We start from the raw sequence: 21,260 nt of genomic DNA on the forward strand, positions 1-21,260 counted from the left end.
AAAAAGTACTGGATATGATGCATACTAGTAATACATTAACTTATTGGATGAAGGAAGTAATTGGTAAACACTCAGTGAGAATCTGTCAAATAAGCAGGTTTCTAGGTTGTTATGCCTACTACAGTTATAGTTCATTTCTAGGTCTCATGTTTAGGAATTCATTTATAGATTTTGCACCTACTTAATCTCAAAATCCAAAGTGTGAATCTATAGTTGTTTGTAAGAACTCAAGATTATCGAATTAGTTGCATCTGTCGGAAACTCTCTCGAACAAAGCCTATTATTCCTGGTGACACATACTTATCTAATCATAAGGTGTATGCGAAGTGACTGGTTAGATTCTTTATGGTGAAACCAATTCATTCGAGTTTAAATCCTAGATTTGTCACGGGTGCCCGCGTTTACAGCTTATTATTCTTTCAGTAAGAAGCGATGTACTCGTTGACGGCGAGACGTCATTTCGTCAATCTCAAGATATACCGGTCCAGCCTTCTGGAGGAATGGAGGTGCTTATAGAGGCATGGTGTGTGTGCATGTGTGCGTTTAAAAGGAATGAGTGTGCGTGGGGTGTCTACATTTATTTTGTGTTTCTCAAAAAAAAAGTTGGTGCATAGAATAAACATTTGGACTACTTATATTTGTGACCCGAGGGATCAACCCTTATTTGACATTAGGCGAGACTTTGGGCCCCTGGGTGCAAATATTCAGTTGGTCTGTCATACCTATGACAGGTGGGTCCCATAGCATTCGTTGTCGTGTCGGCAAGTGACGTGGCAGGTGCAGGTCTGGTGCCACACACGGCACATGCCCGGAAATATACGGCGTGATTCATTCCGCTCAAAGTCATTCCTACCAGTACCCCGCGCAGGGTCGCGCAAGTATCAACCGAATCGTCAAATGGTCCAATGGCCCACCGCCACGTGGGCCGGCCTGGTTGGTTTTTACTGCTACCGAGAGAGATCCAGGGGGACATTGACTGTGGATTTCCACGTGGATTTGCAGTCTTGCAGAGGGTGCGGCATCATGGTCATCCATCAATACTGTAGCAGTGTAGTTGCACACCCAACAGAGCTTCCATTGATGCTTGTGATTGATGCTCTACCAGCGTTTATCAAACAGTTTAGGGTAGGGTTACCGTGATATACCATGGTTTCAAAAACTGAGAAGATTATCGCACGTGATAGCCGCGATAGTCACACGATTTTGTAAATCCTCTTTCACTCCCTTCGGATGAGACTTGACAGTGAAGTTGATGGTGCTCAATCACTAAATTGGTGAGGTTATCTGTTGCTTCCAAGATACAGATTAACTAACTAAGCACTAGCTCTAGAATCCTTTTATTCTATTCTTCATTTTATTTTGTTGTTTTACTTTACATTTGTTTGTATGAACTACTCCTAACAAACAAAGCACATGCTCTAGAATCCTTTTATTTGGTTTTTGTTTTACTTTTACCTAAGTGGAGTATGTGCATATCTCTACTCTTCATGTCGAGCAATTATTAAAGTTCTGATAAAAAAATGGTTGTTGAAGTCTTAAATATAAGAAAATGGCTTTGTACCATGTTTAATAAATTGGAAGCACGCTAGGATAGACAACTTTTGCAGTGTACTGTTTCACAATGAAAAAAAAAGAGAAAAAAGGAGTCTTAGCGAAATAGAGTCAGGACACAGAACTTTGTTAATGTGTTAGTAGTATTACATACACAATGAAAAAAGAAGAAAAGAGTATTCATAAAGAAAATCCTTTTCATGCAATGATTCAAATGGCATGAGAATCATGATTTTAAAGTTGTCTGATTTATATAACAAAACTTTTCCTCAAAGTTAGCTATATGATCTTCTTTCCAATTATATCGTGATTAAGGAGTACATTTAATAACTATTATGTAGGTTTCTAAGATAGAGCATACATGCTTTTGACTTTATTACATTATAGTAATTACTTCTCCTTTGGGGATATCTATTCGGGGGTTATGTCGATGGTCGCTAGTAATGCTAGCTATATTTTTCCCTAAAGAAAGGCAGTGCTCCTATTTTCTCGCGTGGGGATTTAATCTGTTTTGCACAATTGCAACATTATTAATATCATCATAATATAGAAATTGAAATGTACATGATGCAATATTTACAGTTGTATACATAAAAACGATTATCAATGCTAAATACTAGTAGTACAATATAACGAACAACCAACCCCGCCAATGTTTCACTAGCACTCCTATGTCATTATAAAAAAATGTATTATTAGAGTGTGTTGAGAGAAAGAGAAATGAGAAAATACGTAAAATGAGATGTGCCATTAGAGTATGATTAATTGAATATTATTTTAAAAGCTTAAAAAATATTAATATGATTTTTAAAGCAACTTTACCGTAGTTTTTTCTTTTAAAAAAATTGCTTCAACTTCAAACGAGAGAGCAGTAATCAAACACTCACTAAGAAAAACAAAATCTACATAATTGTGTAAATCGCCCTGTCCTCCCTGGGACTTGATTTCCTTCAAAGGTACTCAGGTTTTCGTCTACGGTGGTTGAGGTCTCACTCTCCAGCCGACCACCGGCCATTCCAATTTCCTAGCTAGCACAGTAGCTCCAAGTCCTTTTCCAGCCAAACCGCTCCTAGAAAACGAGAGGTTTCCGGACGCTCTCACCGCCGGTGGCCATCACACTCGCTGACAAAACCGAAGGTTGGTACAGTGGCCGTAACGCTCTCGCTAATCACCATCCACTGCTCATGCTCTCTGCTCTTCTCTTTTCCCAGCATTGGGTGTTAGGTTACGCGGTAGACGTATACGCGCACACATCACTGTACATATAATACCACACTCATATCCTCTCGGATGTGTCCCTAACACATATTCTACGAGACGAAATTCAGCGACTCATCACTGGTCTCATTAAAATCTTATTGAAAGTCTACCTGCATGTGCGTAATATACATGTACATTATGATTTGAATCCTGGTGGGTGGAGTCATGGACTCATGACTCTAAGCACCACGTCACTTATACTTCCCCTAATTGTTTTTTTTGGTGTGATGGTGAGAAAGTAGAGAAAAAAAAAAAGGAAGAGGTCGCTTTAGCAATTTTGGCTGTTTATTTTACTACTCTTAACTTTTCCTTGGATCTATCCATGGATCGAAAGGAAAGGTCTGAAAAAACTCTGAATTCTGATCATGAGATGAGATGACACGAGAGGAGAGGCAGACGCTGACATGGTGACGTGCATAGCTCAGGCTCAGATTCTGGGATCTTTGAGTGGACCCACGAGGCCATAATATGGCAGTGCCGGCCCAAGTTGGGAGTTGGTCATCGTCTAAATGGGCCGAAACTGGATAGTTACCTGAAGACTGCACCAATTCATTTCTGCCCAGGGAGCTCCTTTTTTTTCCTTTTTGAAAAGAAAGGAGCTTATCTTTGTTTCTTCAGAAATTCAGATAGTTCAGCTTCAGATGGAACACTTCTTGTTACTACGAAGCAGCGAAGAGATGTCGAGATTATTGCCATTTTAGCGGACAGTACATGAACTGAATTCAAACCAAGCTGACAAATTGAGGACACTTTTATTCATCGATTTGAAATAGGACAGACGAAGGGCCAACGATACTACAGAAAAAAAGACAGTGAGATTTATCATCATCTCAACTAATTGACTGACACGTGTCGAAATGGCAACAACACATACTCCCTCCGTAAAAAAAAAGGTAAACCCTAAATTTCCGTGCCAACGTTTGACTGTCTGTCTTATATGAAATTTTTTTATAATTAGTATTTTCATTGTTATTATATGATAAAACATGATTAATATTTTATGCGTGACTTATTTTTTTAATTTTTTTTATAATTTTTTAAATAAGACGGACAGTCAAACATTGGACACGGAAATCAGGGTTTGTCTTTTTTTTTTTTTAACGGAGGGAGTAACCCTGAACGTGTCGTGTCTGATTATTTTGTGCGTGCATTCACGCTCTGCTCGTACGATTCACTCACTGGCTGCCGATGCTGAAGTCGAAGTTGCCGCACCTGGTCATGGTGCCGAGCAGCAAGCCGCTGAACCCGAACTGCCACTTCTCCAGGTCGAACACCACCAGGTTGTCCTCCATCTGATGCCCGCCGATGATCACCGCCGGCGAGTGGTCCACCGCCGGCGCGGCCGCGGCGCCCATGTCGACGAACGCGAAGCACGCCGCCTCCTGGCTCACCTCCACCACGGCGCTGGCGCCGACGATCGTCCAGTTCTGGCCGCCGGCCAGCATCAGGTCGACGCTCGCCGTGTACGGGCCGATGCGCGTCGGCGGCAGCGCCGACTTCTGGTAGCACAGGTCGAACGGCCCCGCCGCCGGCGCGCGCGCGAGCCCGGCCGTGGCCGCCGCGAACGCGTCGCGCACCGGCCGGTAGATGTCGGAGCGCAGCGCGGTGTACGGCGTCGCCGTGCTCACCGCGACGCCGCCCGTGCCTTGGCGAGCGCTGAGCGACAGGGCGCCCGGGGGGAGGGGGACTTGGACGCTGTTCACGGCGACGCCGGTGACGCCGATGTAGTAGGCGGTGTTCTTGGGGTTCTTGAGCAATGGGGTGTACCTGAGACGGTCGCTGACCTGCTGCGGCGGCGCGGCTTGGAGCCAGAACGGGCCGCCGCCGAAGATGGCCGCGCCGACATCACCGGCGGTGGGGAGGCACAGTGCGAACTTCTTCTCCACCTTCAGCTGCCCGGCGACCTGCAGCGGCAGCGACAATGGCGCCCGGGAGAGGCCAGCGACGCCGGCGGCGCCGGCGGGGAGCGAGCCCAGCAGCGGCTGCGGCGCGCACGACGCGACGGCGGAGAGCCACACCTGGAACAGCGGGTTCTTGCCGTCGGTGGCGTTCGCCGACAGCTGCACCGTGGTAAGGTCGCCGTACCCGCACTGGCCACTCGCCGGGTTGTACGCGGTGGCGGAACACGCGCAGCGCCCGCCGTCGCCGCCGTTGCTGCCGGCGGCGGTGTACGGGCAGTTGGGGCGGTGGTTCCGGTTGGCGACGGCGCACACGCCGGCGCCGCACGGGATCGTCCGGTGCTTCCCCGGGCACGTGGACCAGACGAGCGGGCCGGCGAGGTCGAGGACGAGCTGCCCGCCGCCGTTCTTGACGGAGGCGGTGTAGAGCGACGTCGAGGGGTCCTTGGCGAGGCGGGTCAGTATGGGCTTGGAAGGTGGCCGGTGCTGGCCATCGCCGGCGGCGAGCGCGCACAGCAGCGGCGCCGCGAGCAGCGAGAGCACGAGCGCGATCTTGTAGCTGGACGACATGGCCGAGTATGTTTAATTTGTGGGTGACTTAGCATGCGTCTGTATGCGTATTTATAGTGGTTTGTCTACGTGGACAGTAGACCAGCAGGGTTTACATAACCACGGTTATCATGTGCAATAACCTTCTTAGTTTTTGAAACCACCGTATATATCGTGATAACCGTCAAACCCGATTATCATGTACAGTAACTTTATCAGTTTTTGAAACCACAGTATACATCACGATAACCATCAAACCCGGTTATCACGTGCAGTAATCTTCTCAGTTTTTGAAACCACAGTATACATCACGATAACAGTCAAACTGTGAGGCGGTGTTAACTTCATGTAAAACGATTTGGTAAACCCTTGTAATCACTGGATTTTCTTTTATTTTTCGAGGATATTGGAACTTCAACTAGGCGTGTATATGAAGTCTACGAAGTACATCTGCACGTGCTGTTTGTGCTAATTAGCTCAGACAATTACCTCGTGGCTAGTATCATATGGGTTTTCATAATGCTAACCTTGAGGTTTGCGTACGCCACTTGAACGAATTCACCGATATCTGGGAAGGATATGATATTATTCTTGTTAGTCGTGACACTCACCAGCTTCGATTCTCAGCACCTCTCACTAGCTAGTCACGTTTGTCACGAACTCGCAATTCAGTATTATCCATGGACCATGGACCGTTGGATCAAGCTTCTACGGTCCAGATCGTGTGAACGGGTGGCGGTGTGCTGGTGTTGGGTTGATTAAGGGTCTATTTGTTTCAGCTCCAACTTTTAAATCTAGATACAGAAGTTGAATCTGAAATAAAGTTATGAAGCATGCTAAGCTCAGCTCTACTTTTTTTTTTTTCATTTTGTGAGAGCTCCATTCAGTTCTACTATCATTTAAGGTGAGTTGGGCTATAGCTCCAGCTGTACTAGACCGGACCTAACTTCATGAGCCTGGGCTTTAATTCGGTGTAAAACGTGGGTCCTGTGTAATATAATTTGGGCATGTCCTGACCGTTCGATCAAATTTCAGCGGTCCAGATTGCTTCCCGCGGAGGAAAACGTTCATCCTGATGATGTGCTGATGGAACGAGAGATTGGGAAAAAAAAATTAACGAAGAGAGATGGAAAAATGAAAAGGACAAAATGAAAATATACCGCCAATGGTTCGGAGACTAAAACTCCGACCCCATTTTTCGGCTGGGAAAACGTCGATCCTCTTTTTTTTTTGGAACGGTTAGGCGATCCTCATTCCGCGCTCGTCTGATCTCAATGCAATATGTGTGAGAGTGTCATATGGCAATCACAGGAAACTGTTTTAAACACTCGGTTGGACATCCACCCGTTTCTTGCACGTCATCTAAATGGTTGTGAAAATTTTTCAAAAAAATTGACATAATAGGTTAATATGTAATATATCACTTTACAAACATGCAAGTTCAAATTCGACTTCTACAAGTTGTAACAAAAATAACAAATCAAACTCTAACTAGTATAGGTATATTCATAGTCAAATTTGTTATAGTTCAAATTCGACTTCTACAAGTTATAACAAAAATAACAAATTTGACTGTGAATATACGTATACTAGTTAGAGTTTGATTTATTATTTTTGTTACAACTTGTAGAAGTCGAATTTGAACTTGCATGTTTGTGAAGTGATATATTACATATTAACCTATCTTGTGAATTTTTTTGGAATTTTTCAAGCTTGATGCTCAAGTATATATGGATTTTGAATTGTTCTTCAGAGAGATGTTTGTAGTTAGCTAAGCTACATCGTCAGATTAGATTAGATCAGATCATCCGAGCAATGCTCGCAGAAGAAAACTTGCTACGGTTGTGACATGAACATCAGGAACAATATATTACTACACTTTCATATGACAAAACTACTCAAGAAAATGCTCAGTGGGTACAAAAACTGTCTCAACGATGCATCAAAGTATCAAACATGCAAAAGACTGAAGGAATCTGCCGTCGCAAGGATCTGTTTATGAAGTGCCTTCTAAGCTGAATCCGGAGCCCGAGCATTCAAGGTGTACATTCCATTCCTCACACATCACACTGCGAAATTTTTTTGACGGGTATCACACTGCAAAATTCAGTAGTAAGGGTTGCATTTAAATGTTAGGCAAAGATGTCATATGAATTTTGCAAAATAAACAAAATAAAACAAAATAAACAGTTTTTTTTCAGAGAAGAGGCATTGTCAAATAGAACGGTTTAAATCCTGTACAAATTGAGAAAAACTCTTGCGTCCCAAACAAGTTCGTCAAAACCTCGGAAACTGTTTTAAAAAATAGTCAAACAGTCGTAAAAATGCACGCTATCCAAATAGTCATAAAAAATATGAAAAAATTTGTGAAGATAGATTAATATGTGATGTATCACTACAAAAACATGCAAGTTAAAATATGACTTCTATAATCCATAGCAAAAATAACAAATATATGATTGTGAGTATGTGTATACTATTCACAGTTTAATTTATTATTTTTGTTATGGATTGTAGAAGTCATGTTTTAATTTACATATTTGTGTAGTGATATATCACATATTAATCTATCTTCACAAATTGTTATGGATTGTAGAAGCCAATGAGGGGATGTCCCCTCGAGAGCTTATAATCCACGCTCTCAAAACCTCCTTCGGCCCAAAGGATTAGACTGTGTTTGTAGCCGTAATTAATATTTGGTTGATCTTACCGTTTGGTCGTTTATTCCGATCGCTAACCCACCAACAGTACGTGAGTTACACACATCTGGACTTCTGAAGTACTACTAAAATGGAAGTACAAAATCAGTTCATCTTAAGAACTTCCCATGGTGAAGTTGAAGGCGCCGCACCCGGTACGGAGTCCGGACAGCAGCGAACTGATCCCCAGCGTCCCCTTCTCCAGATCAAACAGCAGCAGATTGTTCTCCATCTGGAAACCTCCGATGACAATCGCCGGCGAGTCGGCCGCCGCCGGCGAGATCCCCATCATCTCGAGGAACGCGAAGCACACCGTCTGTTCGTCCACCTGCACCAGCGAGCTGCCGCCGGGGAGCGTCCAGTTCCGGCCGCCGCCCAGCACCAGGTCGATGTTCGCCACGGCGAAGCCGAGCCGCGTCGTGCCGAGCGCGGACGCCCGGTAGCACGTCTCGAACGGCCTAACCGCCGCCGCGCGCGGGATACCCGACGTGGCCGCGTCGAACGCCCCGAGCAGCACGCGGTAGACGTCGGGCCGGAGCGTGGTGTACGGCGCGACGGTGCTCAGCGTGACGCCGCCCGTGCCACGGCGGACGTCGAGGTCGAGCGCGCGGGGCGGGATGGGCACCGCCTCGAGGTTGACGGCGATGCCGGTGACGCGGAGGTAGTAGGCGCCATTCTTGGGGTTCTTGAGGAGGGGCACGGGGTTGCGGCGGAGACCTTCGGCGATCTCCATGGGCGGCGCCGCTAGGAGCTGGAACGGCCCGCCGCCGAAGATGGCCGCGCCGTCGCCGCCGCCGCTGGCCGGAAGGCACAGCGCGAACTGCCTCTCCACCTTCAGCGACGACGCCACCTGGGACGGCAGCGACAGCGGCAGCCTCGACATCCCCGCGACGCCGGCGACACCCGACGGGAGCGACGCCAGGAGCCCGCCGGGCGCGCACGACGCGAACGCCGAGAACGACACCGGGAACAGCGGGTTCTTGCCGTCCGTGGCGTTCGCGGCGAGCGGCACGGCGGCGACGTCCCCGCGTCCGCACTGCCCACTCACCGGGTTGTACGGGTACGCGGCGCAGGCGCACCCTCTGTCGCCGGAGCCCGGCCGGCCGCCGTCGGAGTACGGGCAGCTGGCCGGAGGCCGGTACCAGTTCGCCACCTTGCACACGCTGGAGCTGCATGGGACCGTGCGGTGCGCGGGCGGGCACGTCGACCAGAGCAGCGGGCCGGCGAGGTCGACGACGAGCGGCGGCCCGCCGACCGAGACGGTGTACAGCGAGGTGGCGGCGTCCTTGCCGAGGCGCGCCACGATGGGCTTGGACGGCGTCGGGCGGCGGCGATCGGTGGCCGCCATTGCGGTCGGAGGTGGCAGTGACGCGAGCAGAAGCGAGAGTCCGAGCCATGGGAGCACACGTGCGCTGCTGCAGCGTAACGACGTCATTCTCGCTGAATCGGTGGTGGCCTCAATGGCTTTGATCAACGTCGGCAATGTCCTTTGCTCATAATATAGATGTGCGTACTGCGACCGGGATGGAAGAGGAAGTGTGTGTTTTAATTATCTATGTCCTAAAATACTTGTTGTTCTAGATTATTTAGCATGTATAAAGTTTAAGAAATAAAACTATAATAGTTCTTAATAAATAATGTACGGTTAGATGTGAGATGGTGGATAGAGTAGAATTGAAAGTGATTGATCATTTTGAAACATATTTTAAATGTTAGAAAAGGGTTGGAGCAAGAATTATTTTTGGTCAATTACCTCGTGCTGGATTAGCGTGCTCAGGTCAGCTCTGGCTCTTCTGACGATGGAGTAGTAGTGGCATTGATCAGACCATGTGGTTTTTTTGGATGGATCCTCGTTTCGAAGCTTTGCGTAGCAACGCCAGTACACGTGGTTCACGGTTTTGCCCATTTTTATTTGGGGATCACACCTTCACGTCGCCGACTCACTGCTGCTTGTCACGACTCACGAGGCTGTTGATGGAGTACTAGTACATCGATTTTTTTTTCCAGAGCTTCGACTACGTGAGCACGTTTTACAGACGCGGCCCGGCCCAATAGGCCGATAAAAGCCTTTGATACTTGGGGCCATTTTAAACCGTTGAATTGGATTTCTTGCCGCCTACCTTCAAACCAGAGAAGCCGAGCATTTAACTATGGAAGACCATGGATTTCAGCGAAACAAAATGCCTGCAGTTTTCACATTAACACAAAGGAAATGGATTTAGGCAAATTACGCTACGACACACTAAATTTAACTGCAAGACTCAAGTGGGTGTGGAAACGCTAAACTTTTTAAACCATATCGAAAGTGCTAATCCCTCGCGCTATCATATCAAAATCCTCTGCAGTTGAAGTCACGTGACTTTGTCACTGATATATGAGTCCGATGATCTCTAGACCTACATGTCTATGACAAAGACACCGTATATTTGACTGCATAGGATCTCAATCCCGCGCTACCGTGCCTACGGAGTCCCCCAGCTGAAGTTGAAGTTGCTGCACGTAGTCCGGATCCAGTAAAGCAGGCCAGTCGATCCCAGCCTCCCCTTCTCCAGATCGAACACCAGCAGGTTGTCTTCAAGCTGAAACCCTCCGATGATCACCGCCGGCGACTCGTCCATCGCCGGCGTCGGCCCCATCTCGACGATCGCGAAGCACAGCGTCTCCTCGTTCACCTGCACGATCATGTTGGAGCCGAAGAACGTCCAGTTACCACCGCTCCGGAGCATCAGGTCGACGGTGGCGAGCGGAGGCCCCACGCGCGTCCACCACATCGCCGACCTCTGGTAGCACCGCTCGAACGGCCACGACGGCGGCGTGCGCGCGATGAGGCGTAGCTCCGCGTCGATCGCCTCGATCACGGCGCGGTAGATGTCCGGCCGGAGCGCGGTGTACGGCGCCACCGTGCTCAGCATCACGCCGCCGTGGCCGGTGCCGGCGTCGAGGGCGAGGGAGTCCGGGGGCACGTCCGCTCCGCGGTGGTTCAGGGCGATGCCGACGACGTCGAGGTAGAAGCCGCCGTTCTTGGGGTTCCTGAGGTAGCTGATGTAGCTGAGCCCGTTCGAGACCATGCCGAACTCTTCCGGCACCACCAGGAGGTGGAACGGCCCGCCGCCGAAGATGGCCGCGCCGGTGCCGCCGCCGCCGGGGAGGCACAGCGCGAACTTCCTCTCCACCTTGAGCGACGCCGCCACCTGCGACGGAAGCGACAGGGGAGCACCGGACAGCCCCGCGACGCCGACGGCGCCCGACGGGAGCGACCCCAGGAGCGCGCCCGGCGCGCACGCCGCGTGCACCGGGAACGCCACGGGGTACAGCGGGTTCACGCCGTCGGTGACGTTCGCCAGCATCGGCGTCGTCGTCACGTCCCCACGCGCGCACTGGCCGTTGAGCGGGTTGTACGGGTAGGCGGAGCACGCGCACAGGCCGGCGCCGCCGCGGCCGTCGGTGCTCGAGCTGCAGTTCCACCGGTTGTCCTGGACGGCCGCGGCGGCGCACACGTCGGAGCGGCACGGGACGGTGCTGTGCGCGGCGAGGCACGTAGACCAGAGGAGCGGGCCGCCGAGGTCGAGGACGAGGCGCGCGCCCGTCTTGATGGACATGGTGTAGAGCGAGGTGGAGGCGTCCTTGGTGATCCGGACAAGTATTGGCCTTGGTCTTGGTGCTTGGTACGCATCACTAGCTAGCGTCCGTGGCAACGCCAATAGGATTAGCGAGAGGACGAGCGATAAGTTGCAGCGTAACATCGACATGACACTGTACTTTTGCTTGGTTTTTAACTCGGATTACACCTTGATTTCGAGAGTGAGTTCGATCACTATATATATAGAGCGAGTTTGGTCAATTACCGTGTGCAAGATTTCGATGGATTGCACGTACGTAAGTCGGTAAATCCGTAAATGTACTGTAGTTGACTCTGATTATTTTGAAGCGCACGCAGCCATATATGGTAATTGCATTGCTCGCAAAGTCATAGACGTGGTAAGTCAGCCTGAACTGAAGTTGCATGCATGCTGCAGCCTGCAGGGTATATACAACACTTCTCCCCACGGTTGACTAATGTGACTTGCGATAAGATTGGCTGACTTGGATAATCACAAGGTGAAGAGGTCAAATTTTGCAATCAAAGATGAGCTAGCTGCCGGTTTAGGCAAAACCCGGGCAGCAAAGCCCGTTAGATTCTGCGCAAGGTTGCACGTGTCTGCAGCAAGCATGTATTCCAAAGCCGCTGATCGTGTGAAGCTTCACTCCTCGATCTACTCCTCCAATCCACGATAAACAAATCTAATACATTCATGATATAACACATTATGTTAGTTTATTTTGAGATTGAACGAGAATTCAGAAATGGATTTTTTGTCTCGAGAGGACATCATCTCGTTTTGTACATAACATCCAAAAAGTTATTAAAAATAATTAAATTTTTTTTCAAGATATATGAATATATGATATGTCGTTTTGCATTAAAATTTGACTTATACAAGAACAAAAATAAAAAATTTAACCGTGAATTACATGTTCTATTCATAGTCAAATTTGTTATTTTTGTTTCTACTTGTGTAAATTGAATTTGAATTTGCATGTTTGTGAAGTAGCATATTGATCTATTCTACTAATTTTTTTTAAATTTTTTGATGCCTTTTTAAATGACATGCAAAAATAAGGGAATATTTTCTTAAGGGATGATTTGAGTTTTCGAGTATTCCATAGAAGTGATAATATGTGCACTGACAGCACACATGCTCTTGTGTTGATCTGAAGGTAATAGAAGATTGATCGATCGATCTGAAGTATTAGCAAATACGAAATCGCAATGAATTTTTTTAAAGGAAAATTGCAATGAATCCTTATCCAAGCAAACCAGCACGACCTTTATGAGCACTACGAGCACACTCAAGTAAATGGCTCACAACAATCTACGAGCACTCCAATTTTATTCTTCTCTTATTCAATTTAAGGCATTGCTAGATGGCTGATCACAGTGGACACATGGTTCTCTTATTCAATTTTAGTAAGAAAAACTACAGAAATGCACATGCTAGCATAGATGGCCAAAAGGCCCGAGGCCCGACGGCCCGGCCCGACCACCGGGCCATGCCTGGGCCTCTCCACTGGCACGGCACGATGGGCCGCAGGCCAAGCCCGACACATAAACAATATGGAGTAAAAATAGACATATTATTTGCCACGGTCGAAAGATAGGGAAGAAAAATAGACTTATTTCACACACACACACACACACACACACACACACACACACATATATATATATATATATATATATATATATATATATATATATATATATATATATATGTCAGCCCAAAGAGGAGGGATGGAAAATAGCCTTATTTTCACTATATATATGTCACAGCCCAAAGTGGAGGGACGGAAAATAGACTTATTTTCGCTATATATATGTCACAGTCAGAGACTAAAAATAGACTTATTTAAAAAAGGCACGATGGGCCACCCGCGCCTTCGGGCCGCCCGGCACGGCCCACCAGCCTGGGCGGTGCCTGGGCGGGAGGCGCAGCCCATGGGCCGGCATGGCCCGGCACGACGTGCCGATCGGGCTGTGCCGGCCCGATGGCTGGTGGGCCGTGCCTAGGCCGGGCCGTGCCGGGCGGGCCTTTTGGCCATCTATAAGTGTAACTGTAAACCATTAGGCAGCGACAGTGAAGTTGAAGTTACTGCAGGTGGTCTGGAGCCCAAAGAGGAGGCCACTGAAGCCGAGCTGCTGCTTCTCCTCGTCGAACACCACCAGGTTGTGCTCCATCTGGTGCCCGCCGATCACCACCGCCGGCGCGCCGCCGCCGCCGTACCCGGCTCCGGCCTTCTCCAGCCTCATCTCGACGAACGCGAAGCACGCCGTGGCGTCGTCCACCTGCACCAGCGAGTTGCCGCCGAAGATGTACCACGCCGCGCCGTCCTCGAGGTTGATGTTGATGTCCGGCACGGCGTAGCCGAGCCGGTTCGAGCCGATCGTCCGGCTCTCGTAGCACAGCTCGAACGGCGCCACCGGCGGCGCCACCTTCTTCGGCCATTGCAGGATCTCGTCCCACGCCTTGACGAACGGGCCGTACACGTCAGGGCGGAGCTCGGTGTACGGAACCATGGAGCTCAGCTGGACGACGAGTGGCGCCCCGTGGTTGGGTAGTGGCACCTGGTGGTGGTTCACCTCGATGCTCTTGGCCGTGATGTAGTACCCGCCGCCATTGCCGCCGGCGAGCTCCGGGCTGCGGCGGAGCGCGGTGTAGGACAGCTTCTGCATGATGTCCGGCCGCGAGTAGGGGAAGATGAGGACGAACGGGCCGCCGCCGAAGACGGCGACGCTCGGGAGGCAGAGCGCGAACTTCTTGGCGACGTTCTGCGTCGCCGCGACCTGCGCGTGCAGCGCGAGGTCGGATCGCCCGAGACCGGCGACGCCGACGGCGCCGGCGGGGAGCGAGGCGAGGAGGGAGCCCGGCGCGCAGGAGGCGACGGCCGGGAAGGTGACCGGGTAGAGCGGGTTGCTGCCGTTGGTGGCGTCCGCGGCGAGCGCCGTGCGCGTCAGGTCCCCCGGCGCGCACTTCCCGGTGACACCGTGGTACGGGTGCGCCGTGCACTTGTTGCCGTAGCGGTAGTCGCCGCCGGCGCCGCCGTACTGCATCCAGCAGCTCGGCGGCGTGTAGCGGTTGGCCTCCACGCACTCGCGCTCGTAGGGGAGGACGGTGGAGTGGGAGGCGTCGCAGGTCGACCAGACGAGCTCGCCGGAGAGGTCGAGGGCGAGGGGGTGGCCGTCCTTGACGGCGATGGTGTAGAGCTTGGTGGCGCCGTCCTTGGTGACGGCCGTGACGAGGGGCTTGCCGCCGCCGCCGCCGCCGCTTGCTAGCGTGTGCCACGGCAACACGGCGAGGAAGGAGATGACCACCAGGAGAAGCGGTTTGCCTTTGGATTTGGCCTGCGGCGACGACATGGTGTACCGTGTATATATGTACGTGAGTTTTGTTAGGCTAATCGTGATTAGTGTGTGGTAATCTGATGTGATTTGATGAATGCATGGTTTGCTCTTTATATAGATCGAGCTAGTGGTCGTGGCCTGTCAGGTGGTAAGTACTAATTTTTTGTTTTCAATTTTTGTATCATTCAATTGGAAGCTTCGCCATGCAAATTAATATGCAATCGCCAGATGCTTACACCGTTACACGTGCTTTAATGTGAGCATCATGTATGCATGCACGGCGAATAAATTAGCCCTGGAGAAGGCGTGACGGTGGCATATATACACGTGAACGTGACCGATGGCAAATAGTATTGCAGAGAGGAAATATAATGCACCATGCATAGGAAAGAAAAACGAGCCATGCCGTTGTTGCACGGTGGTGATTTACATCGGAGTCGGCAAACGAAGTTGACTCGTGGGCAGTCGGCACGTGGATGGGCTCGATCGAGATTCGAGTGTCCTAGTTCTATAGAACTATAAACGCGAATTTATTTTATTTGTTTCAAATATAGATGAAATGAATCAAGCATGTGAATCACGTACTACACCTCACTGCCTCAGCCATCTTGTCGGGTATACACACAAAATAATGACTCCAACTCATTTTCTGACTTCTTCCTTTTCGTCCCCGAGGGAGTAGAACTCAAGAAAACAGGTTGATTACTCAGATAGTTGAAGCTCCCACAGGATAATACAATGGAAAACAGCCCAGCTGAGCTGATGGCCGAGCCAACAGAAGGCCCTTCCACTCATACATTCCGGCCCAACTTCAAGCCCATGCCATATGGCTTCGACCTTTTACTCGTCGCGTTCTTTAGTACCGCACCGCTTAATCACATCATGCACGACCACTTTATATAGTCCTCCAATGTAACCTATCGCAAGCAATGACGAAAAGCACCAGCGCTGGTGGGTCCAGTGCATTCTCCATATACTTAAGGACGTGTGCGCTACTGAGCTTTCATAAGTTTTTTTTATTCCCTTTCGCATTCTTATCTTTTGAAATCATTCGTCAAAAAATGGTAACAAATCACAATTCATAAAATAAAAATTGTTTCTTTTATATTTTTTGAAACCATCTGTCGGGAAAACTGTAACAGAACACAACTCATAGAATGCAAAGTGCACCTACGATATACAGCCTTCTGGAGTACTTTCCTCCAGTTAAAGACCCTATATATGGCCTATTTACTTGAGTGCCATATCAAACACTTCTGTAAATTGACCGTTAAAAAAAAACACTTCTGTAAATTGAGCTGGAAATGAAGCGGTCTCTCTTTTCTTTTTTTGTGAGAAGAAAAGCCCTGTAAATCATTGCCTCAACACGGTCAAACTAAGCCAAGCCAATGTGACCTCACAACGGTCGGACTAAGCTCATCCTAGTAAAGCCTATATCAGACTTGGGCCATTGGTTGTTATACCCTACGAGGGACCCCTAGCACGCACACTCGCTACGTTTTTAGTACCATACCGCTTAATCACATTATGTCCGACCGGTTTAAATAGTCCGGCATGGAGCAAGTACATTGCCGAGCAATGACGAAATGCACCAACGCTGGCGGGTCCGGCGTATTCACCTGATCATTTAGGACAGAGATTGTGCACCACTGAGCTTTGACATATTTTTTTACCTTCGATTTCAATATGCATTTTTGACAACGACTTCAGTATCCATCTGACGTAATCTAGGAATTTTTTTCTTCAATCCCAGGATGATTTGACAGCATCTGGTGATTTCCTCTTCAATTTTCAAGTCCAGTATGTATTGATAATGACTTTTAACTTTAGCATCTGATGCGATCTAGGCCGCAAGAGAGAAGTTGAAGTTGTTGCAGCCCCGTTCTTTTACTATTAAGATTAGATTTTACCTTAATTTTCATTAGCACGTTTTTCAAACGGTTGAAACACCGTGTATTATGCGGAAGCTTTTTATGTAAAAGTTGTTTTGCTTTCAAATATATTTTGAAAAAAATCAATTTTAAATTTATAATAATAATTAATACTCAATTAATCATGTGTTGACGATTTTCTCATTTTGTATGCCTACACTTAATCTTACGGCCTTATCTTTTCGCTTGTGCTTATGATTATTCTTATCAGCCAAATTTTGATTTTTCAATCTTAAATTTGAAGTTGATTTTAGGGTTTTTTATCGAAGTTTATTTTCAGCCTTTGATTTTATATCGCTAAGAACACATATATAAAAGTTTATTTATAAATTTTTTTTCGTTTGTAAATACATCGTTTTGCGATGGGGCTGTTAATCTTCGTAGTATACATTTACGGGTCAATAAATAAATTTGATAATTCGTGTATGCTGTAGTGTGTCGTAGCCCGTACCACATCCAACACTTCTCACAATTGGGCTGGAAATGGAAAAATCTTTTTTTTTTTTTTGAAGAGGCGCGGCCCATCGTTGCTTCAAAACGGCAGGGCTAAGCCCAGCCTAACTAAGTCTGAGTTGTCTCTGTTGGATGTCACCTTCCGGCCCAACCGGAAGCCCTGGCAGTCGCTTCGATTTGGCGCACTAGACTTTTTTTAGTACCGTATTGCTTAATCACATTATGGCCGACCTGTTTAAATACTCCCGCACGTAGCAATTGCAACGAAGCAATGACGAAAAGCACCAACACCGGCGGGTCCGGTGTGTCTACCTGATTGAACCATTCAGGACAAGATGGTGTGCCTTCCGAGCTTTGACGATTTTTTGTTTTCCCCTTCGGTTTCAAGCTTTCAGCTTTTACCTTCTTTTTTTTTTTTTCCTGTTTTCCTTTTCGGGTTCAGGCTTTCAGCGATGCATTGATCACATCTCAGAAATTTCTGAGTCAGTAACAAATCTGTGGCCTTTCTCCATTATTCATTGAATTGTACTTGTAACAAAACATAACTCATAATAATAATGAAAAAAAAATGGATGCACATCTGATGCATATGTGTGGAAAAAATAAGGATCACTAACGTATACACTATATAGTCGATCGACTATAACCTTCCTCTCTTCCTCTGCCCTGAATGTCTTAGACCACCGAGCAGTGGTGTTATCTGCACGGGCTACTTATCCAATTCATGGTCAGATCGAGTTTCTAGTTGAATGCAGTGCATAAGAGAAAGCTGAAGGACATAAAGTTTAGAAAATTAGTAAATGATGTCTAACAGATCTCTCCAACAAGTTGAATCCTGACGACATGTCTTTCTTATCTGTTGGGTTTCCTGTTTAGCCCCATATGTGTTGAACAGAATCGTCTTGGCGAAAAGCAGTTCTCATTCCCACCGCCGGATCGATGTCCTCACCTAGTCTGGAATTTGAAGGTCTGATGCAAAATACAGCAGATGATGCTAATGCTAAATTCTCGCTTCCTCTTGGTGTTTTCACCAGATATATGGGGTGCTAAAAACTGGAAGGTTTTTTTAACTGAAAGGTCAATATGTCATTCAGGACTTTGTTTCCACAAAAAATGCAGGACCTGATGGGGTTCATGTAGCATGTGTACCAGACGAACACCGCTGTAAACTGCTGCATTTCAGCTTGAATTGCTTGCTATGTTTGTGGGACTAGTTCAACAATCCATGGTTTGACAGGTTGTTAGAATTCATCAGCAGTTACACTTATTTTAGAACCGAGGGAGTAATCTTGAACGTGATCTCTCCCCTTCTTTAAGGGAAAAAAAACAGTACAGTGCTAGTTCAAATTAACTAAGCATGTGAATCACAAATCTCAATCATCTGCGAAGTGTACCATCATTTCTGCCTTTCCCCCCAAGTGGTAGATACTCCTTCAGGTGTGCAGGGCAATTCCACCGCGTTCTGTCAATTGGACTGGAAAGGAAGGCCCGGCCCATCGTTGCCTCAGAACGGCAGGACTAAACCAAGCCCAACATGGCCCATAAATGCCTCGCAACGTCGGAGTTGAGTTTAGTACCGTACTGCTTAATCACATTACGATCGACCATTTTAAATAGTTCCGCACGTAGCGATTGCATCGTCAAGCAATGACGAAAAGCACCAGCACCGGCGGGTCCGGCGCGCTACCTAATATTATTCGGGACAGATGATGCACCTTCTGAGCTTAGACCCCAATTTTTTTTCCTTGCTTTCCCCTTTGCTTTTAGCTTCGACATTTTTCTTCGACATTTTTTTTTCCTGTTTTCCTCTTCGATTTCAGGCTTTCAGTAACTTCGCTTTAAGCTTTGACATTTTTTTTTCCTGTATTCCTCTTCGATTTCAGGCTCTCAGTAACAAATCTGTGGTATTCTCCATTATTCATCGAAATGTACTTGTTACAAATCACAACTCATAATAATAATAATGCCAAAAAAAAAAATGCATGCACATCTCCGATGCAAATGCAAGCTATGAGCTCGAGGAATCGACTCGATCTAGGCGGCGAGAGTGAAGTTGAAGTTGCTGCAGGTGGTCTGCCTCCCCCAGAGCAGGCCGCTGAATCCGAGCCGCTGCTTCTCCTCGTCGAACACCACCAGGTTGTTCTCCATCTGGAACCCTCCGATGATCGCCGCCGGCGGCGGCGGGCTGCCCTTCTCCCCCTTCACCTTCACCACCGCGAGGCACGCCGTGTTGTCGCTCACCTGCGCCATCGAGTTGCCGCCGAACACCGTCCAGTTCTTGCCGCCCTCCAGCACCAGGTCGATCTGCGGCACGGCGTAGCCCAGCCGCGTCGACCCCAGCTCGCGCGAGTCGTAGCACAGCTCGAACGGCGCCGCCGCCGCCGCCGGCGGCGTGACGCGCTTCCGGCCGGCGGTGGCCCTGGCGAACGCGTCGACCACCGCTCGGTACACGTCCGGCCGGAGCGCCGTGTACGGGATCCTCGTGCACAGCTCGACGACGAGCGGCTCTTGGGTGTAGAGCTGCACCTGCTCCTGGTTCACGGCGATCTTGGTCGCCGAGATGAAGTATCCGGGGAGATCCTTGTTGCGGTGGAGGGGAGTTTCGCCGGCGAGCGTCGCCGCCACGTCGGGACGCCCCGGCGGGAGGAGGAAGAGCGGGCCGCCGCCGAAGATCGCCACGCCGTCGCCGCCGCCGCCGCTGGGGAGGCAGAGCGCGAACTTGTTGGCGACCTTCTGCGACCGCGCCACCTGCGCCTGCAGCGCGAGCCTGGTGCGCGCGAGCCCGGCGACGCCGACGGCGCCGGCGGGGAGCTTCGCGAGGAGGGAATCCGGCGCGCAGGAGGTGACGGCGGCGAACGACACCGGGTAGAGCGGGTTCTTGCCGTCGGTGGCGTTCGCCGACAGCCTCGTCCGCGTCAGGTCGGCCGTCGCCGACTCGCCGGAGAAGGGGTTGTACGGGTGGGCGGTGCACTTGCACCGGAACGGGTCCTCGACGTCGGCGCGGCCATAGCCATTGTGGGGGCATCCCGGCGGGTGGTAGCTGTGCGCGTGCATGCAGAAGTGGTGGTGGCACTCCAGCGTCGGGTGCGCGGCGGCGCACGACGTCCAGACGAGCGCGCCGGCGAGGTCGAGGACGAGCGGGCGGCCGTCCTTGATGGGGACGGTGTAGAGCGAGGTCGCCGCGTCCTTGGTGATGGCCGCGACAAGCGGCTTGCCATTGCCATTGCCATTGGCACTAGCTGCTGCCCATGGCAACGACGAGGCCAAGGCGACGCAGAGCGAGACGGCGAGGAGGAGGTGGAGCGACATTGCTGGTTATTAGCCTGGGCAAACTAGCTAGCTAGCACTGTGCATTGGTGTGTCCAAGTGTGATGGTTTATATACTCAGTACGTCGCAGCACCTGTGCAGCACAGCAGAATGCGTGTGACATTTCTCTGCTATCGCTGGGGATCCAGACCTGGTGTTTTCTAAATTATCAACAGTTTTTATCTCCAGCACGCCATGACATCTAGTTAGCAATCTTGATCTAGGCCAGTTTAGTGTGCTCGGGTGAGCTAAGCTATCAGCTATTACATGTGCATTAATTGTCACTCTGTTCCATCACATGGGTGATTACAGCCATGGAATTGAGTATCCCAATGTCGGTGATCACATTTTCGAGCACGTAGTACTTCCGAAGTGGTGGTGCTCATGACTCTGAGCGCAGAGTGCAAGCGAAGGTTGCTTGAGTGACCAAAAAACTTGCCAGGTCGTGACAGAGTTCTACGCATTGAAAACAACGAGATCTGCATTGTTTAGTTGATCCCACTAGCATACAAATCGCATCTTGGTCAATGCGCGCTAGCTGGAGGCATCAACCATTTCCATCAAGTCAAACGCGTACATGGGTTCGAGAAATTCCACCCCGTTCGAGATCCATCCACCGGCGCGAGCGCCAGATGCCATCCAAGAAAATCCCCAGGTTTCGTGTAGGATTCG

At 49.2% G+C, this 21,260-nt stretch overlaps 5 protein-coding genes across 5 annotated transcripts; all 5 read right to left on the bottom strand.

Moving 5' to 3' along the window:
* Positions 1–3,986: 3,986 nt before the first annotated feature.
* On the bottom strand, positions 3,987–5,279 carry LOC127759951 (chitinase CLP-like). Its single transcript, XM_052284166.1, has 2 exons — positions 4,830–5,279; positions 3,987–4,715 (listed from the first exon to the last, which is right to left on the bottom strand). The coding sequence occupies exons 1-2, from the start codon at positions 5,277–5,279 to the stop codon at positions 3,987–3,989; spliced, it is 1,179 nt and encodes a 392-aa protein (XP_052140126.1).
* A 2,498-nt stretch (positions 5,280–7,777) lies between these two features.
* LOC127760183 (chitinase CLP-like) lies at positions 7,778–9,512 on the bottom strand. The gene has a single exon (XM_052284403.1). It carries the CDS (start codon positions 9,390–9,392, stop codon positions 8,073–8,075), a length of 1,320 nt encoding a protein of 439 aa, XP_052140363.1. The 5' UTR covers positions 9,393–9,512; the 3' UTR covers positions 7,778–8,072.
* A 672-nt stretch (positions 9,513–10,184) lies between these two features.
* Positions 10,185–11,727, bottom strand: LOC127760302 (chitinase CLP-like). Its single transcript, XM_052284544.1, has one exon. It carries the CDS (start codon positions 11,704–11,706, stop codon positions 10,420–10,422), a length of 1,287 nt encoding a protein of 428 aa, XP_052140504.1. The 5' UTR covers positions 11,707–11,727; the 3' UTR covers positions 10,185–10,419.
* Positions 11,728–13,619: 1,892 nt separating this feature from the next.
* LOC127760772 (chitinase CLP-like) lies at positions 13,620–14,912 on the bottom strand. The gene has a single exon (XM_052285071.1). The coding sequence runs from the start codon at positions 14,910–14,912 to the stop codon at positions 13,620–13,622; it is 1,293 nt and encodes a 430-aa protein (XP_052141031.1).
* Positions 14,913–19,166: 4,254 nt separating this feature from the next.
* On the bottom strand, positions 19,167–20,724 carry LOC127759847 (chitinase CLP). Its single transcript, XM_052284067.1, has one exon. The coding sequence runs from the start codon at positions 20,588–20,590 to the stop codon at positions 19,316–19,318; it is 1,275 nt and encodes a 424-aa protein (XP_052140027.1). The 5' UTR covers positions 20,591–20,724; the 3' UTR covers positions 19,167–19,315.
* Positions 20,725–21,260: the final 536 nt, after the last annotated feature.

This window comes from Oryza glaberrima, chromosome 1 (assembly GCF_000147395.1).
Source record: "Oryza glaberrima chromosome 1, OglaRS2, whole genome shotgun sequence".
NCBI classification, from domain to species: Eukaryota; Viridiplantae; Streptophyta; class Magnoliopsida; order Poales; family Poaceae; genus Oryza; species Oryza glaberrima.